The 20,072-nt window shown below is 37.8% G+C and overlaps 1 protein-coding gene across 5 annotated transcripts in view; it reads left to right on the forward strand.

Annotated features, from left to right (window-relative positions):
* Nucleotides 1–20,072, forward strand: part of STAG1 (STAG1 cohesin complex component) — a 415,512-nt gene that overhangs the window by 387,515 nt on the left and 7,925 nt on the right. For all 5 annotated transcript variants that reach the window (XM_032143857.2, XM_032143858.2, XM_058433515.1 and 2 more), the window contains 4 exons: nt 2,348–2,449; nt 6,599–6,747; nt 8,066–8,194; nt 16,574–16,779. In XM_032143857.2, coding sequence (XP_031999748.1) covers nt 2,348–2,449; nt 6,599–6,747; nt 8,066–8,194; nt 16,574–16,779 — 586 coding nt within the window. The remainder of the gene's footprint in view (nt 1–2,347; nt 2,450–6,598; nt 6,748–8,065; nt 8,195–16,573; nt 16,780–20,072) is intronic.

Below are 20,072 nucleotides of genomic sequence, written 5' to 3' on the forward strand. Positions count from 1 at the left end.
CAAATAGACTGTGATATTTGTATGTTGAACCTTTCTAAAAGAAAATGTCATGATCTGTTAGCAAACTTCTGCTTGCTTCCAATGACCATTTCCTTTCCAAATATTCGCAGGCATTACATTTAATAATGTATTCTGTAGTCTTAGGCTCAGTATCAAGCTCACTGATGGTATTGTTCAGAAAAGTTATTCCTCATCCTGATTTTCCATCAGTCACCTGGAACTTTATTCCAAATTACATGTTCCTGGGTCCCACTCAACCTAAATGAAAAATGTCTAGGGTGGATCCCAGGCATTTGTGGAGGAGGGGTTAATTTTCCATATAACCTTCTTTCCCTTTGGAAAATCAGAACTATGATTATCTTTCTCTGTCCTCTAGCACCTTTCCTATTCTTCACCATTTCTTAAAGAGCACAAAGTTTCCATAATCTCCACAAATTTTCTTAAGACACGATTCATCTGGCCTAGGAAAGTAATTCAATTTGGAACAACTTGATGCTTTCATTATCTCTTCACTAAACCTGGATGTCAGTTCCATTTTATAAGTGTTTATCCTACCCTTTTTTATATAGTTTTCTCTTTAGCAGGAAATAAAGAGGCATAAAATATGTTGAGTTCTGGTTTTTCCTGGTAATCCTTTAACAATACTTCATTGGTTCCAAGAAGTGAGTCTTATTCAGAACTTTTATCATCCTTAGCATTTCAGGGACACTTCTATTCACTATAGGCTCTAACCTTTTTGTGAGTATTATGATAGCTATTTGCTCTTCTGATATATGGCTGTGTGGCTTTTCCTCCAATTTTTGTACATAATTAGTTCAGTCTGAACTTAAAAGAAATCTGCCTGCTCCAGTACTTTAGTGTTTTGATATTTATCTTTTTTTCTTCATTGAGATAATTCTTATTTGCACTACAAGGATGATCCTTTTGAGCTGTTCTCCTTTTAGCATTTCACATCATGGAAACATACCTATCTTTTTGAGATTTTGAAAATCTAATTGCCAAACTATTATTAGTCACTTCTTCACATAGGCTGTAGACTTTAGCTTGGAAACATTGTCCAGATTTAATGGTTTTAAATGAAACCTTTTGATTATTTACTCACAGAAAAAATTCTTTAAATCTTGTGTCAAAAAACTGAATTATAACTTTTCCCAGTCACTGTTGAAGATGTCTGTGTTTTACTTTTTTATATTTCGATAGTAAAATATAGACATGTTGATGAGGGGTTACAGGGATGAGATAGTGCACAAAGTATTAAATGAAGAGTTAAGTCTGTTACCCTAATCTCCCCTTCCCCCTATTTTGGCCCACCCCCCAGAAGTAAGCAGTTTTAACTGTTTTGGTTTTAGTTCTTCAGAGGCTTCTACCAAAATTCTGTTTCTTGCTCTGTCACCTTTTAGATGTTGTCTTTTCAATCATGTTATAAAGAATGGGGCCAGGCGCAGTGGCTCACGCCTGCAATCCCAGCACATTTGGAGGCTGAGGCTGAGGCTGGTGGATCACTTGAGGTCAGGAGTTCAAGACCAGCCTGGCCAACATGGTGAAACCCTGTCTCTACTGAAAATTTAAAAATTACCCGATCGTGGTGGCAGACACCTGTTGTCCCATCTACTTGGGAGGCTGAGGTGGGAGAATCGCTTGAACCCAGGAGGCAGAGGTTGCAGTGAGCCGAGATCATGCCATTGTACTCCAGCCTGGGCAACAGAGTGAGACTTCGTCTCAAAAACAAAAGCAAAAACAAAAAACAAGAATGGAGAAGTCTAGGTGCAGTAGCTCACGCCTGTATTCCCAGCATTTTGGGAGGCTGAGGTGGGTAGCTCACTTGAGGTCAGGAGTTCAAGACCAGCCTGGGCAACATGGCAAAAGCCCCATCTCTACAAAATATTTTTTTAAAAAATTAGCCAGGCGTGGTGGCACATGCCTGTAGTCCCAGCTATTTAGGAGGCTGAGGTGGGAGGATCACCAGAGCCCAGAGTTGAAGGCTGCAGTGAGCTACGATCACACCACTGCACTCCAGCTTGAGTGAGACCCTGTATCAAACAAGAAAAAACAAGAATGGGGAATTTTTGTCAACCACCTCTCTTCCTGGAATTCTCAGCTTTTTTGGTTTTACTAGTATTAGTTTATAATCTTAAACATCAAATGTGCATTCCTGTAACTTTAGTTATTTAACTCCTGTTATGTTTAAGATGAAGAAATTAAACACTTTTTATTTACCTTTCCTTTCTTTTACCAACTTGTTCTTTTTTTTTTTTTTTCCATTTTCAAAGGAGGTGACACCAACCTATTCTTTATCTTATGAAATTTCAGTAATTTTAAAGCCATGTTTTCTTTCTTTCCCTCACAGTATTACAATGACTATGGTGATATTATTAAGGAAACACTGAGTAAAACCAGGCAGATTGATAAAATTCAGTGTGCCAAGACTCTCATTCTCAGTTTGCAACAGGTAAGAAATTTGGAGAGAGGGAGACAAAGAATGGAAATAACATTATTGCACTTCTCTGTGCTTAATATTTGCTAGGTATCTCATCTCATTTAAACTAGGTCATTTTATATCGTTTTGTCAGTGCATTACTGTGGATATTTTCTGGTACAAAGACATAGGTTAGGTGTCTTTTCTTTTGGAAGAAAATCCTATAGTGCATATTTCAAATAGATGCAATCCTAAGATGATTTATTCTTGGACTAGATGAAATGTCAAATTGGAAATTTAAAAAGTAGTAATTTAAGAAGAAAAATATAAAAAGTATTTCATGAGGAAGGGCACCAGGAGATAAGAAAATGTTTTTCATATTGCATAAATAAGATTTCTAATAAATGCTTAGTAATTTAAAATGATTTCAGGGGGCCTAGTGGATATATATATGTGATATGTGCATATATAAAAATACATAATATATATAATAATATAATACATAAAAATACATATATATGTTTGTATTTAGTTTATGATAAAAGTCTCATATCAGTGGCAAAAGGATTGGGACTATTCAATAAATGGTGATGGGTCAGCTGACTGTGTATTTGAAAAAATAGCTGTTCACAGTCCTACCTAATGTGTACCCAAAATAACTACTAGATGGTTTATATATAAAAGACCAAAAGTAAGGGTTTATAAGAAAATAAGAGGATATTTTAAAAATCCTCTTTCTAAAGAAGTCACAGAGTTAATAATTGATGATCTGTATAAATTTTTTTTTTTTTTTTTTTTTTTTTTTTTTTTGCAGAGATGATGTTTCACCATGTTGGCCAGGCTGGTCTCAAACTCCTTGGCCTCAAGTGATCCACTTACCTTGGCCTCCCAAAGTGCTGGGATTATAGACATAAGCCACCTTGCCCCAGCCAATCTGTATAAATGTAAATAGATTAAATAGATGTATACATCAATCAGCACTTTGAGCAAAGTTAAAATAAATGACAGATAGGGGAAATATTTTCAGTCCTACATAGCAAATCCTACAGATCAGTAGGAAAGATAAATAAATCCCATAGAAAAGTGAGTGAGGGATATGAAAAAGGCACTTTTCCAAGGAAGAATCTTACAAACCAGTAAACATGAAAAGAGGCATTAGGCTAGGTGCAGTGGCTGACACCTGTAATCCCAGCACTTTGGGAGGCCAAGGTGGATAGATCATCTGAGGTCAGGAGTTCGAGACCAGCCTGGCCAACATGGTGAAACCCCATCTCTACTAAAAACAAAAAATTAGCCAGCTGTGGTGGCAGGTGCCTGTAATCTCAGCTACTCAGGAAGCTGAGGCAAGACAATCATTTGAACCCGGGAGGCGGGGGTTGCAGGGATCCGAGATCATGCCTTTGCACTCCAGCCTGGACAACAAGAGCAAAACTGTGTCTCAAAAAAAGAAAAAAGGCATTAATTAATTATATATAACATAAATAATTAATAATTAATGAAAGCCAAGCACAGTGGCTCACACATGTAATTCCAGCACTTTGGGAGGCCAAGGCAGGTGGATCGCTTGAGCCCATGACTTCAAGACCAGCCAGGGCAACATGGCAAGACCCCGTCTCCAAAAACGAAATCAAAAATAGCCAGATGTGTTGGCACGCACCCTGTAGTCCCAGCTACTCGGGAGGGTAAAGTGAGAGGATGGCGTGAGCCTGGGAGGTCAAAGCTGCAGTGAGTTATGATTGCACCACTGCGTTCCGACCTAGGTGACAGAGTGAGACCGTTTCTAATAATGATAATTATTATTATTAATGAAATACAAATTAAAATGGATACTTATTGCTCAACAGATTGGCATGAATGAAAATGATTGACAAAGATATAGAGGAAAAGGCCCCTTTTGAAAACTGCCTTGTTAGAAGACAGTTTTGTAGTATATTCCAAAATTGAAGATATGTATTCCCTTTAAGCCAGTAATTTTGCTTCTAGGTATCTACATGGATATGCACAGGTGTGTACCAATAAATATATGTAAAAGATGTTTTATTGCAGCAGTCTCTGTAATAGTAACAAACTGGAAATAGTCTAAATGTCTGTCAACAGGGGAATGGTTAAATAAACTGAGCTAGATACAGGATTTTTAAGACAAAATATTGAGTGAAAAATAGCAAGTTTCAGGACAAATGCAGTATGCTATCATTTATGTAAAAATAAAAACTTTAGCTGTAAATGTAATATATCTATACTGATCTAGAAAACTTTCAGACTTTAAACACTGGTTACCTTTGGAGAGAATAATGGTATTTGGTAGAAGAGAGAAAGAAGAACTTTTACTTTGATATTCTTTGAATTTTTCACAACAAAATGTATTCTTTGTATTCACTTTAAATGTACACTTTAAGTTTTAAAGTTGAAAGCTATTGTATATACCAGTATGTGAAAACATTTTAAAATTTAAGAATTTATAAACAGCCTGTAATCCCAGCACTTTGGGAGGCCGAGGTGGGCAGATCACAAGATCAGGAGATCGAGACCATCCTGGCTAACACGGTGAAACCCCCTCTCTGCTAAAAATACAAAAAATTAGCTGGGCGTGGTGGCGGGCGCCTGTAGTCCCAGCTACTCGGGAGGCTGAGGCAGGAGAATGGCATGAACCCAGGAGGTGGAGCTTGCAGTGAGCCGAGATCATGCCATTGCACTCCAGCCTGGGTGACAGAGCGAGACTCCTCAAAAAAAAAAAAAAAAAAAAAAAAAAAAAAGAAACAGAGCGAGACTCCAAAAAAAAAAAAAAAAAAAAAAAAAAAAGAATTAATAAACAATTATCTGTGAATAAATTTGAAATCCCTGGAAGAACTGTTCCTTCAGTAATGACAAAGCAAGTAGTTCAGGCCAGTCTATTGCTGAAGAAAACTAAAAAGGTGCAGAACATATTAGCACCCAGGAGCTATTTCAGTGAATGGTGTGATTAGAATAAATTGAGAGATTGGGAGGTTGACAGACTGAAGAAAAGAAATGTCAACAATACTTTTCAGGACCTTCGCTATAAAGGGAATCAGAGAAATGGGTTAGTAGCTGGCACAGGAAATGGGGTTAAGAAGGTAAGAGTATTTTTAAGATGTATGCATCTAGTACAGAAGGAATAGTTTAGGAGGCAGGAGAGAGCAGTAAACACAGGAGCAAAACTATTGAGCAGGTGAAACCTTACATACTCCCTTCTTATCTAATACATAGGAGGGAATGGCTTTAGGTGAAAATCTGGACAGTTCACCCCTCAAAACAGGAGGAAAGGTAGATGTCTACAGATACAATTAAGTTTTTAGATTTGGTAGTGGAATGATAATTGCTTGTATATTACCTCCAGGGTTCTGTTTTTGTTGTTATTTTCACAGGAAATAGCTAACAGATAATGCAATTTATAAAACTCCACCCAGCTTAAGAACTTTTTGGTGTATTTTGTTACTGGGTGGGAAAATCATAGCCCCATGTATGCAAATGGTCTTCTTTTATATAATGTTCTTGTTTGAAATATAATAAGTGAAAAAACAAACCTCTTAACCCTATATTTCATATAGTCTTTCCTGTAAAAACAATAACAAAAAGAATAGATGTTTATAAATATACAGTGTACTTCTATAAATATATTTCCTTTTCCCATCTCAAAATATGTTCTTTTGGCCAGGTGTGGTGGCTCACGCCTGTAATCCCAGCACTTTGGGAGGCCAGGGCAGGCGGATCACTTGAGGACAGGAGTTTGAGACCAGCTTGGCCAAGATCTCTACTAAAAGTTAGATGGGCATGGTGGTACACGCTTATTATCCCAGCTACTCAGGAGGCTGACGCTTGAGAATTGCTTGAACCCGGGAGGTGGAGGTTGCAGTGAGCTGAGATCACACCACTGCACTCCAGCCTGGGTGACAGAGCGAGACTCTCTCAATAAAAAAAGAATGTATTTTTTTATTATTATTAGAAACAAATTTCTATATGCATTTAATCACACCACTAGCATGAAAATTAAGCTATTAATAATAGACAATTTGTAGAAAGGGAACAGAGTAGCTGAAGTTCAGTGCAAGAAGAGAAACATATTTCACCTTATACCTTTTACATATTTTTTAATTACCTATTCTGAAAATAAATGTTTAAAATTCTGAGCTATGGGTTTTTTCCTCTTTTTTTTCTTTCTACCAGTTATTTAATGAACTTGTTCAAGAGCAAGGTCCCAACCTAGATAGGACATCTGCCCATGTCAGTGGCATTAAAGAACTGGCACGTCGCTTTGCCCTTACATTTGGATTGGACCAGATTAAGACACGAGAAGCAGTTGCCACACTTCACAAGTGAGTGAGATAAACACTTTGTTTTGCAGAATCTGATTTACTTGAATTTTAATGAAATAACTCTTATTTGACCCATTTTTAAAGTGACGATAGAATTTTAAGTTATAAGAACTTTAGAGATTAGTTTAGAGATTCTAAACTGGGAGGATGTTTTTAATTTGAAAAAACTTAAATCACCCATTTGTTCATCTTAAAAGTATGGAAAGCAAAATTTAATAACATATTATTGTCTGGTCTGTCAGTAAGAAAACAGTGGGTTTGAGAGACTATACAGGCTGGGTGTGGTGGTTCATGCCTGTAATCCCAGTGCTTTGGGAGTCCAAAGCAGGAGGATCATTTGGGGCCAGGAGTTCGAGACTAGCCTGGTCAATACAGTAAGACCCTGTCTCCTACAAAAAATAAAAATGAGCCAGGCATAGTGGCATGTGCCTGTAGTCCTAGCTACTTGGGAAGCTGAGCCAGGAGGATCACTTAAGACTGGGAGTTTGAGGTTATAGTGAGCTATGATTGTACCACTGCCTTCCAGCCTGGAAAACAGAGTGAGACCCTGTCTCTGAAAAAATAATTATTATAGAATTTTTTGTTAAGACTATACAAAACTGATTTGGGGTTCATTATTGTGAAAACAGAAGTAACGGAAAACCTTTAGTAAACTCACACAGCTTGGTACCATTACCAGCTCCAAGAAGCAAATATTCTGCAATCTATTAATAATTCTCTTTCCAGGGTATCTTGTTACCTCTAAAAACTACACATAGCGGGCCAGGCGCGGGTAGCTCACGCCTGTAATCCCAGCACTTTGGGAGGCCAAAGGAGGCCAATTGCTTGAGCCCAGGAGTTTGAGACCAGCCTGGGCAACATGGCGAAACCCCATCTCTACAAAAAATGCAAAAATTACCCAGGTGTGGTGGCACACACATGTAGTCCCAGCTACTCGGGAGGCTGAGATGGGAGAATCACCTAAGCCCAGGAAGTCAAGGCAGTGAGCCATGATAGCACCACTGCACTCCAACCTGGGCGACACAGTGAGACCTTGTCTCAAAAAAAAAAAAAAAAATAGGAATTTAGCTTTGTTGCTCTGTAGCTATTTTTTGTATATTTTCTCCAACTTACAGTTTCGTTGGGGAAATATAAAATATTACATATAAAATATACACAAATATGTCCTATATATTCACATTAGTTTATTATTTGAATTTATCAGATTCTACTACCTTTTGTGATGATTTTACTACCTTCACAAATATTTGTGTAATGTTAGCTAATTGAGAGAACTACACTATCTGGAAAAATAAGTTGATATTTTCTTTTACTTCAGGGATGGCATAGAGTTTGCATTTAAATACCAAAATCAGAAAGGACAAGAGTATCCACCTCCTAATCTGGCTTTTCTTGAAGTACTAAGTGAATTTTCTTCTAAACTTCTTCGACAGGACAAAAAGACGGTGTAAGTTGCACATTACAAGAGAAGTTTTTATAATAATACTGTTGTAAATGTTTATTGTTTGAAAAATTTTTAATCATTTGGATATCTTTACTCTTGATAATTTAGGCTCTAATAGTTTGTTTTAAGGAATTATAGTTTTCCTCCAAGCATTTATGTAGTAATTATTTCACTGCTTATCTTTTAGTACCCTAGAATCTGCAACATGAAATTAAGCAGGTGGAAATGATTTCTTATTATGCAGTTCAAAGATGTATGAACATTGGTTTAGCCATTGTGTAACTCTTCCTTCTTTCCTTTTATATTAATTTCATTTTAGTTTTATATTCTATTTGACTTGTTTCAAAAGATTGATTTTTTTCATATTTGCTTTTTTTGATTATTGATAACAGTTTAAAGAAATATATATGTAATTTCAAAAGAAAATCTTGATTGGGTAAGTTTTATTTAAAACCAAACCAGAAAACTTCTAGGCTGGGCATGGTGGCTTACACCTGTAATCCCAGCACTTTGGGAGGCCGAGACGGGCGGATCACAAGGTCAGAAGATCGAGACCATCCTGGCTAACACGGTGAAACTCCATCTCTACTAAAAATACAAAAAAATTAGCCAGGTGTGGTGGCGGGCGCCCAGCTACTCGGGAGGGTGAGGCAGGAGAATGGCGTGAACCTGGGAGGTGGAGCTTGCAGTGAGCCGAGATCACACCACTGCACTCCAGCCTGGGCGACAGAGTGAGACTCTTGTCTCAAAAAAAAATAAAAATAAAAAATTTTTTAAAAATACAAAAAAATTAGCTAGGCATGGTGGTGCATGCCTGTAGTCCCAGCTGCTCAGGAGGCTGATACACAAGAATCGCTTGAACCCAAGTGGCAGAGGTTGCAGTGAGCTGCGATCATGCCACTCCACTCCAGCCTGGGTGACAGAGCGAGACTCTGTCTCAATAAAAAAATAAAAACTTTTTTAGAGGATAATACGATAATGAATCCTAGATTTTATAAACTGATAAGACAGAGTCCTTTATAATATTCTAGCTGTGTGCAGTGATTCATGCCTGTAAGGAGGCTGAAGCAGGAGGATTGCTTGAGTCCAGGTGTTCAAGACCAGTCCTGGCAACATAGCAAGACCCCATCTCTATAAAAAAAAAATTTTAATTAGCCAGGTGTGGTGGTGTGTATCTGTAGTCCCAGCTACTTGGGAGGCTGAGGTCAGAGAATCACTTGAGCTCCCAGGAGTTTGAAGCTGCACTTAGCTATGATTATGCCACTGCATTCCAGCCCGGGCGACAGCCTGGGGAGCCTGTCTTAATCAGTCGATTTTTTAAATATAACAAGATTCTAAATAAATAGAATTTTGGAGAGACAGTTAATACTTATATGAATATAAGTGATAGTTCTAAGTAAAGATGTTGATGAGAAAATATTTATTAAGCCCCTAGTATGGTCAGCTACTGTTGTAAAGCTTATGTTCTAATGCCAGGGGGCACAGCATAAACGGGCAGATGGCCAGGCTCAGTGGTTCCGACCTGGAATCCCAGCTATTCCGGAGGCTGAGGTGGGAGGATTGTTTGAGGGCAAGAGTCCGAGAGCAGCCTGGGCAAGATAGTGAGACTCTCTCTTAAAAAAAAAACAGGCAGACAAACAAGAGAGTTTCAGGCACTGAAATGGGGTAATATGATAGAGACAGGTGTTGAATATTAGTGGGAGTGGTTTGAAAACTTTTTCAATACAGACATTTACAGCTATACATTTTCCTGTGAACATTACCTTAGCTGCATCTTGTAAGTTTCAGTATGTTGCATTTCTGTTTTTATTCATCTCAAAGTATTTTCTCATTTCACTTATTTCTTCTTTAACCTATTGGTTATTCAGGAGTATTTTGTTTAATTTTTATATATTTCTGAATTTCCAGATTTTCCTTCTGTTACTGATTTCTTCATTTCATTGTGGTCAGACATCATGCACTGTATTATTTTAATCCTTTTAAATTTATTGAGGCTTGTTTTATGGACCAACATATGGTCTTAGAGACTGTTCCCTGTATCACTTGAGAAAATGTGATACCATTCTGTTTTTGGTTGGAGTTTTTGTTCTGTAGATGTGTGTTCTAATTAGCTTATAGTTTTGTTTATAGTGCTTTTCAGGTCTTCAGTGTTCTTGTTAATCTTTTGCTTAGTTGTCCTATTCATTGTTGAAAGTGGGATATTGAAGTCTCCAAATATTACTATAGAATTGTCTATTTGTCCCTTCAGTTCTGTCAGTTTTTGCTTCATATATTTTGGGGCTCTCTTGTTAGGTGTATGTACTTTTTTTTTTTTTAAGAAGGAGTCCCACTCTGATGCCCAGGCTGGAGTGCAGTGGCGCAATCTTGGCTCACTGCAATCTCCACTTCCCGGGTTCCAGCAATTCTCCTGCCTCGGCCTCCTGGGTAGCTGGGACTATAGGTGTGTGCCACCACACCTGGCTAACTTTGTATTTTTATTAGAGATGGGGTTTCACCATGTTGGCCAGGCTGGTCTTGAACTCTTGACGTCAAGTGATCTGCCCACCTCGGCCTCCCAAAGTGCTGGGATTACAGGTGTGAGCCATCATGCCTGGCCTGTACATACATTTTTAATTGTTACGTCTTCCTGTCCAGTTGAGTCTTATTCTAAAGTGTCATTCTCTAAGACATTTTTTGTGTCATACTACTATAACCACTCCAGCTTTATTTTGACTACTGTTTTGCATGGTACACCTTTTTTTCCATTCTTTCACTTTCTGCCTTTGTATCTTTGAATCTAAAGTGTGTTTCATGTAGACAGCAAATTGGATCATGTTTTTTTAAATTCAACCTGACATTCTCTACTATTATACTTTTTGGTTTTTATTTTTTATTTTTTTTTTTTGAGACGGAGTCTCGCTCTGTCACCCAGGCTGGAGTGCAGTGGCGCTATCTTGGCTCACTGCAAGCTCCGCCTCCCAGGTTCATGCCATTCTCCTGCCTCAGCCTCTCTGAGTAGCTGGGACTACAGGCGCCCGCCACCACGCCTGGCTAATTTTTTTTTTTTTCTATTTTAAGTAGAGACAGGGTTTCACCATGGTCTTGATCTCCTGACCTCGTGATCTGCCCGCCTCGGCCTCCCAAAGTGCTGGGATTACAAGCGTGAGCCACCGCGCCCAGCCACTTTTTGTTTTTTATATATGTCTCCTGGGGTTTTTGTTTTTTGGGGTTTTTTTTTTTTTTTTGGTTCTTTCTCCTTTACTGCCTTCTTTTATATTAAATGTATGTTTTCTAGTGTAGCATACTAATTCCTTTAATTAATCTTTAATTGTATTTTTTTTAGTTATTTTCCTAGTGGCCTTACCAGGCCTTACAATATACATCTTATCAAAATTTACTGGCCGAGTGCAGTGGCTCACACCTGTAGAGTGCGATTCTGCCTCAACAAAACAAAATTTACCTAAGGTCTATCCTGATTTATTCTAAGGAAATACAGAAACTTTAATTCTATACAAATCCATTTCGTTCTTCCTTTTTTGGCTATTCTTGTTATACCTAGTCCATCTATATATATTAGAAACCCAATAATAAATTGTTATAATTATACTTGAGATAATCTTTTATAGAAACTGAGAAAAGAAAGGAAAGCAAGTATGTATTTATAGAGTTTGTTATATTAATCTTCCTATTTGCCATTTTTCTGGTTCTCTTCATTGCTTCCTGTGGATTCGAATTGCCATCTGGTATCATTCCTATATTCAAATACAGCTTCTCTTTCACTCACTTTTTTGTGTTTATTGTCAAATATATTACATTTCTATGTTATTGACCCAACAATAAAGTAATATACATATTGTTTTATATATTTACTTTTTAAATCAGTTAAGAGAGAAGGGGTAAGTGAATATGTAATTATACTTTTATAACTACCTACAAATTACCTTTACTGGCACTCTTTGTTTTTTCATGTAAATTCAGATTACCCTGTGGTGACATTTGCTTTCAGCTTGACTAACTTCCTTTAGTAGGCAAGTCTGATAGCAACAAATTCTCTCAGGGGTGGCTCATGCCTGTAAACCCAGCATTTTGGGAGGCTGAAGCAGGAAGATTGCTTGAGCCCAGGAGTTTGAGGTTACAGTGAGCAATATAAGATTCTCGTTTGATAGTTTTTTACTTTCAACACTTTGACCATGTCATCCCACTACCTTCTGGCTGCCATTGTGAGCCAGGTGATAAGAATTAATCATTAATTTTATTGGATTTTCTTTGTATGTAGTGAATTACTTTTCTCTTAACTACTTTCATGATTTTCTTTTTATCCTTGGCTTTCAGCATTTTTCCTATGATGAATCCATGTGTGGATCTCTTTGCATTTATCATGTTTGGAGTTCATTGAACTTTGTGGATGTGTAAATTATGTTTTTCATCAAATTGGGCAAGTTTTTAGCCATTCTTTCTCCTAAATTTTTCTGCTTTTTCATCTGCTATCTTGGTTACTCCCATTACACATATGTCAGTACATTTAATGGTATCCCATACTTCTCTCAGACTCTGTTCATTTTTCTTTATTCTTTTTTCTCTCTCCTCTTCAGATGGCATAACCTCTTGATATATCGTCAAATGTGGTGTTTCTTGCTTTTGTCAGCTCAGATCTACTGTCAAGCCACTGTAGTAAATTTTTAATTTTGATTATACTTTAACTGCAGAATTTCCATTTGGTTCTTTTTTTTAAGTTGATACTCTTTATTTCATGAGAGATATTGTCATCATATCCACTTTTAATTAGATATGATTTTCTTTAGTTCTTTGAGCATACAGGTGCTCCTGGATTTAAGATGGGGTTACATCTAATAAACCCATCATAAGTTTAAAATATTGTAAGTCAAAAATGCATTTAATACACCTAATCTACCAAACATCACAGAATAATATAGCCTACCTTTAACACGCAGAATACTTACATTAGCCTATAGTTTGATAATATCATGTAACACGAAGCCTATTTTATAATGAAATGTCAAATATACTACGAAATTTGTTGAATACTATACTGAAAGTACAAAACACAATGATTGCATAGGTACTCACCATTAAAGTACACAGCTAAAAGCACTATCATAAAGTAAAAAAAAAATCATAAGTCAAACCATTGTAAGTTGGGGACTTTGTATTTATAATCATTGCTTTGAAATCTTTGTGGGCCAATGTGCTGTTGCTTGCTCTTTTATCAACGTATCCATCACATTTTCCTGTTTCTTTGTATGTCTCATAATTTTTTCTTAAAAACTGGACATTTGGCCAGGCGCTGTGGCTCACACCTGTAATCCCAGCACTTTGGGAGGCCGAGGCAGACTGATCACTTGAGCTCACGAGTTCAAGACCAGCCCGGGCAACATGGCAAAACCCTGTCTCTACACAAATACAAAAATTAGCCGGGCATGGTGATGCATGCCTGTAGTCCCAGCTACTCGGGAGGCTGAGGTGAGAAGACAGCTTGAGCCTGAGAGGCGGAGGTTGCAGTGAGCCAAGATTGTGCCACTGCACTGCAACCTGGGTGACAGAGTGAGACCTTATCTCAAATAAATAAATAAATAAATGAAAAGAACAAATATTGCAAAAATGATATCTTTTGAAATAATAATATAGCTACTCTTTACTAATTATCTGCCCCCTAGAGGTTGATACTATCTTCTCATTGGTCATTTATTTGTTTAGTTAGTTGGATGAACAAACTCCGAAATCTATTTTCTCTGCCTTGTGCAGCCTGATGTCTTTGCTCAGATCTTTTTTCCTTTGTTTTTATCATTTGTCTTGGCTGCTGAGGAGGTCACCCCTGGGTTAGCATAAGCCACTTACTGATCAAAGGTTGCGCTTAAACCCCTTAGCCAGTTAGGTTTACCCTTTACTGTTGGATATGTGTATGGCTTGCAGGCTGCTTTCATAATTCAGGGTATTTACTTTTTTGACCCACATTTTAGGCCAGGGACTAGAAGCTTGGAAGATACCTCTCTGATTATTCCTGAGAAAGGCAGCCTTGGGTGTGCATAGTCTTCAGACGACCAGGGAAGCATTATTATTTTATTTTTAAGCCTGGCTTCCTAGGAGTTGCTCCTAGGTGTAAGAATAGCTGTTTGTTCAGCCAGTATTTGGTGAGAGGTTGTATTTAAACCACTTTTGCCAGTGAAGCTTCCTCCCTGTGTTGATAGATCTGTATGTGGCTTGGGGAATGCTTTCAAGTCTGCCTCATTCCCTTCCCTTTTTTGCCCATGAGTGAATGCAGCTTAGGATATGTGCATAGCTTTCCCAGCTCCCAGGACTTTTATTTTTTATTTTATTTTTTAAACCTGTTCCAAATATGCTTAGTGGATAAACTCACAAAATTTGAAACCTATAAACAAAGGAAACTTTAAGCATAGCAATTACTTAAGCAGATCAATAACAATAAAATGTTATCCTTCTTTCATATAAGAAGAAACATATGAAATGCCAAGTTAGCTCAGCAACCTATTAATAACCACCAAAGATTGGTGATAAAGCATTCTTCCAGTGCTGTGATGAAAAACAAAAACAAAAACAAAAACATAAGCACAGTGGAGGATTTGGTAGGCTATGTTCAAATGAATCAAAGGGAACTACTGAAATGAAGAATCACTTGTTTTTTAGTTAAAAACAAAGAGAAACAAATCCTTCCTTTTAAAAAATAATATATATTTAAGGTGTATATATGATGTCTTGATATACATATATGTTGTGAAATGATTACAACAGTCAGTTAACAAATCCAACTCCCAGGATTGACTATGACTCCAGGAAGGTTCTTCTTGGCTGTCGCTTTCTCTGGTTTTCTCTGTTGAACCTTCCGGCTGTTTTGCTCTGTCATTTCAGCACCCTCTCATTTTCACTCTGTCAAGGTCTCTGTTGTCAACACCCTTAGGAAAGGAATTTTCTACATTTCATTCCAAATAAACAAATAAAGTCATCACCACCACCTTCCTCCTCACTCCTCTCTCCAGCTGCAGTTTCTTCTTCATAGTCAGCCTCAGCCACCAGGGAGAACTTTAACTTTTATGCCACTGAAATGGGGAGGAGGGCAGAATTGGATGGGATGGAACAGCATCCCTCTTCTCCCAGAATAACACCTCTGGCTCCTTTGAGCAGGGGAGAGAGTAGGTAACCCCTGGTTCTCAGCTTGCCCCAGGTTTGGAATCTCTCGACAGGGGGTTTGAGGTGGGGCATTCAGGGTCCCAGTGTTCTCAGCCTGCTGTGCCCAGGGTAGTGTTTTACCCCAGGAGTGGAGGCTAGGTGGGATAAAAGGAGCTTCATTTTTCTTGGTTGCTGTTCAGAATAGAACTTACACAACACAGGGCTGGGAGGTGATGAGAAATGCAAATGGTATGCTTCTTTCTTTCAGGGTAGCCTGGGAACTAGAGAGAGAGGGAACCCCCATCTTCTTGGCCACCTACCTGGACTAGATAGAGTTTCTAAAATACAGAGCTGTAGTGGCAAGGAGAAGGAAACAAGGGAAGGGAACAGGTTGTGGATCAAATGCTATAATACTTTTGCTGTTCTTGCCAAAATGTATTAAATTTTCTTTTTTTTTTTTTTATTTTTATTTTTATACGGAGTCTCCAGACTGTCACCCAGGCTGGAGTGCAGTGGCACGGTCTTGGCTTACTGCAACCTCTGCCTCCCGGGTTCAAGCGATTCTCCTGCCTCAGCCTCCTGAGTAGCTGGGATTACAGGTGCATGCCACCACGCCTGGCTAATTTTTTTTGTAGGGACAGGGTTTTGCCATGTTGGCCAGGTTGGTCTCAAACTCCTGTCCTCAAGTGATCTGCCCACTTCGGCCTCCCGAAGTGCTGGGATTTACAGGCGTGAGCCACTGTGCCTGGCCAGATTTTCTTGAATAAATTTTTCTCCATGTGCTATATGCCCTTAAGAGAATTGGCAAAGACTTCAAATTACTGTATTTTATAATTTTTACTAGTTAAAATGTTGTTTTGCTGGAAAGAGGGCATGCCAGCCTCCTTACTCCACCATCTTAGAAATCCTGCTTTGGCTTGAACACTTTATAAGAAAACTCAGTAATCTTTTTGAGCTAAACTTCTGATTTTTTTTTAAACATTGGTGTTTAAAAGCAAAGGAAGAAATATAGGAAAGACCATACGTACATACACACCCTTAGGTAATACACTCTCTTGCTTTAAAGTATCCCAAGAATATGTGAAACAAAACCTTAACTCCTCAGTCCCTCTCTTTCCAAAGGTGACCACTGTTAATAGTTTAGTGTGTGTCCTTAGGTATTCTTCAGAACCTGCAGAAAGAGAGCCTCAGATTAAGAAAAAGTAAGTGATGTATGAACTGCTTCCATGAAAATCACTGCTGTTTCTATTGTGTTTCTAGTCATTCTTACCTGGAGAAATTCCTTACCGAGCAGATGATGGAAAGGAGGGAAGATGTATGGCTTCCACTCATCTCCTATAGAAATTCATTAGTCACTGGGGGTGAAGATGATAGAATGTCTGTGAACAGTGGAAGTAGCAGCAGCAAAACCTCATCAGTAAGGAATAAGAAAGGACGACCTCCACTTCATAAAAAACGAGTAGAAGGTAAGTCTGCCTTTACACTGTAAGAAACAATTTACCTGGTTTTAAAGAGATAAAGTAGCAAATAATCTTTTGAAGCAAGATAATAGTATCAGGCACATGATTTCCTTGTATATAAGATTCACAATGAGATGTTAAGGCAAAAAGGTTGAAACAGACAAAGTAAGACAGAAAAGCATCAAGGAAAAAGAAGTTGAGGAAGCATGGAGCATAAAGGAAGACAGACCAAAAGAGGAAAAAATTAGCTAGGTCTATAAAATCAATCCCCATACTATATGCCTCTAATACATTAAAATATAAAGTAAGATAGTCACAATGCTATTCTATTAAAATTCTTCCTAATATAGGTGAGATACAGGTAATTTGAGGGTAGATTTCTGCAGCAAATTGAATATACCAGAATAGTTTTCCAGTTCTACCACTTGGTTGGAACAGTAAGACAGCGATGACCTCCAGGTGTGGTGGCTCACACCTGTAATCCCAGTTACTCAGGAGACCAAGGAAGGAGGATCAGGAAATTAAGGCCAGAAATTTGAGACCAGCCTGGGAAACATAGCAAGACTCCCATCTCTAAGAAGAAAAAAATTTAAAAATTGGTGGCATGCACCTGTAGTCCCAGCTACTTGGGAAGCCGAGGTGGGACAATCACTTGAGCCCAGAAGTTTGAGGTTGCAGTGAGCTATGATCATGCCACTGCACTCCAGTCTGGGCGACAGAGCAAGACTCCCATCATTTAATTTTTTAAAAAGGCAGTAATGGCTAAATCTGGAATTATAACCCTCTTGGACTATGGGGAATAGGAAGTTAAATTGTCATGAAAATCTGATCAATAGTAGGTATTCCTATATGTAAAAAAAAAAAACAAAAAACTAAAAATTGCCCTATTAAAACAAAGCATTCCTGTTAAAATTACTAAGAGAAGCCTCAAAGTAAAAATGCTTATTTTCTCAAATAATCTTCTCCTTCTCCATGCTTCTAATGAATTTTCTCCAGACCAAGAGGAGGTCTGTGATCTGAGTCCTCTCTCTTGTTCTTTTTATAACTTCTTATCTTTCAGCATCTTACCTGTGCTGCCTAAAAAAATGACTCACTAATAAAGGTTTTGCTAAAATCTGTGGCAAAATTAATTAGAATTTAAATCTAATGATTCTTTTCATTATTGGGGAGACAGTATTGACTATTGATGAGGAGTACAAATTCTAACATCAGAGTTCCAGAATTCAGACCTGGCCTTCTCATTATCAGCTATGCAACCTTTCAGCATATTACTTAACCTCTCTAAGTTTAAATCATTCATCAAATGAAGGATGAGCAGAGTATTTATCCTGTCACTTCCCGTGAATATTAGATACTACAAATAAACCACTTAGTATACACACAGTACTGAGCACAGTGCTTGGCACACAGGTAGCATTCAATAAATTATCTGAACGTTATTGTATAGTAATGCCTCATATCTATCTAGCATCAGTCAGTAAATTAGGCAGCATCTGTATTTCTTTTCTTTTTTTAACCTTGCAGCTCCAGCTCAAAGCATCTATATTTCAAAAGGAATAAAATAATTAATATAAATATTACTGTTCAAGTTTAACAAAATCTCCACAAAGTTTAAGATTTCCTTTCAGATTACAGCTTTGGGACTTAAAATCTTTTTTAAAAGTCCAGAGAAAGAAAATATAAAATCTTGTCTTTGTACTGTAGGATCCTGGACTTTTCTCTGAAGAATGACTACAGGCATTTTCTTTTTTTTTTTGAGACAGGGTCTCCCTCTGTCACCCAGGCTGGAGTGCAGTGGTGTGATCTTGGTTCACTGCAACCTCCACCTCCCAGGTTCAAGCAATTCTCCTGCCTCAGCCTCCCAAGTAGCTGGGATTACAGGCGCCCACTGCCACACCCAGCTAATTTTTGTATTTTTAGTAGAGATAGAGGTTCACCATGTTGGCCAGGCTGGTCTCGAACTCCTGGGATTATAGACATGAGCCACTGCACCTGGCCTTTTCTTTTTTTTCTTTTTTTCTTTTTTTTTGTTTTTTTTTTTTAAATGAGACAGGGTCTCACTCTGTCACCCAGGCCTGGAGTCTTGTCCAGCCTCAATCTCCCTGGCTCAAGCAATCCTTCCACCTCAGCCCCCAAGTAGCTGGGACTACAGGCATGTGCCACCACACACCCAGCTAGTTTTTGTATTTTTCGTAAAGACAGGGTTTCACCTTGTTGCCCGGGCTGGTCTTAAACTCCTGTACTCAAGCGATCCACATGCCTCAGTGTCCCACAGTGCTAGGATTACAGGCATGAGCCATTGCGCCTAGCCATTCTTCAATGTAATATTCTTATTAACCAACATTCATCAAATTTTTGCTATGTACTAGGAATATGTTTTAACATGCGTTATATCATTTAATCATTTATTTGACATATTTGTAAAACACTTAAGTCAGTCTCTGGCACATAGTGAATGACGTATAAGTGTATAAATGTCTCATAAGTCAACACTATTATCTAAATTTTTCACAAAAGAAACTAAAGCTTAGAGATTTTAACTATCCATAATGTTCATTAATGGTACAGTCAATATTATTTTCAAGATTAAGAGAAGCTTATGTGGAACCAGATAACCTAATTTGTTTAAATTACAAAAAAGAAAACGTTTTTGTCAATTTGAGATTTACAAAATGACTAAGATGGGTTGCATGCACAGAACGCTTAGGCTGCAGAGTTTCATCCTTCAGAGATGAAAATGAGAAAATATTAAAAGAAATATTTTCATTGAGGAATCTTTAAAGGATTAGAAGTATCTATTTCTATTTAAGATGAATGAGTTCTCCCTGGAGTTATCCATTCATTCAGTAAGTTTCTACCAAGTGCCTTCTTAAAAACTGTGCTAAGTACTACAGATTAGGTATTAATATGCTGTGAGTGCAGATAGAGAACAGAAACAGGCTGTTTGATTTCACCATGGTCAATGCTCTGATGTGCCAAACACAGGAGGTTCTGGGAACATATAGACAGTGACCAAACTTTTAATGAATACAGGAAGATTTTCTGGAAAAGACAACATGTAGTAGACAGCTGACAGATGAGTTTACCAGGTTCAGAACCTAAGTGATAATAATCTTTTTATCATAAAATTTTAAGTGTGGTAGAGAAAGTTTTGAATTAAATGTTGAATGAAATGTGTTATGAATAGAAGATGATGAAATGTGTCTTTGTTAACTAAGAAGAGATTGAGTAGTGAGCTTCAGATCAGAGGAATTACTTTAACCAGACAATGGGTAGGTATTTCCAGGCACACAAAAGCT

This window comes from Hylobates moloch, unplaced genomic scaffold, assembly GCF_009828535.3.
Source record: "Hylobates moloch isolate HMO894 unplaced genomic scaffold, HMol_V3 SCAFFOLD_22, whole genome shotgun sequence".
Taxonomy (NCBI): domain Eukaryota; kingdom Metazoa; phylum Chordata; class Mammalia; order Primates; family Hylobatidae; genus Hylobates; species Hylobates moloch.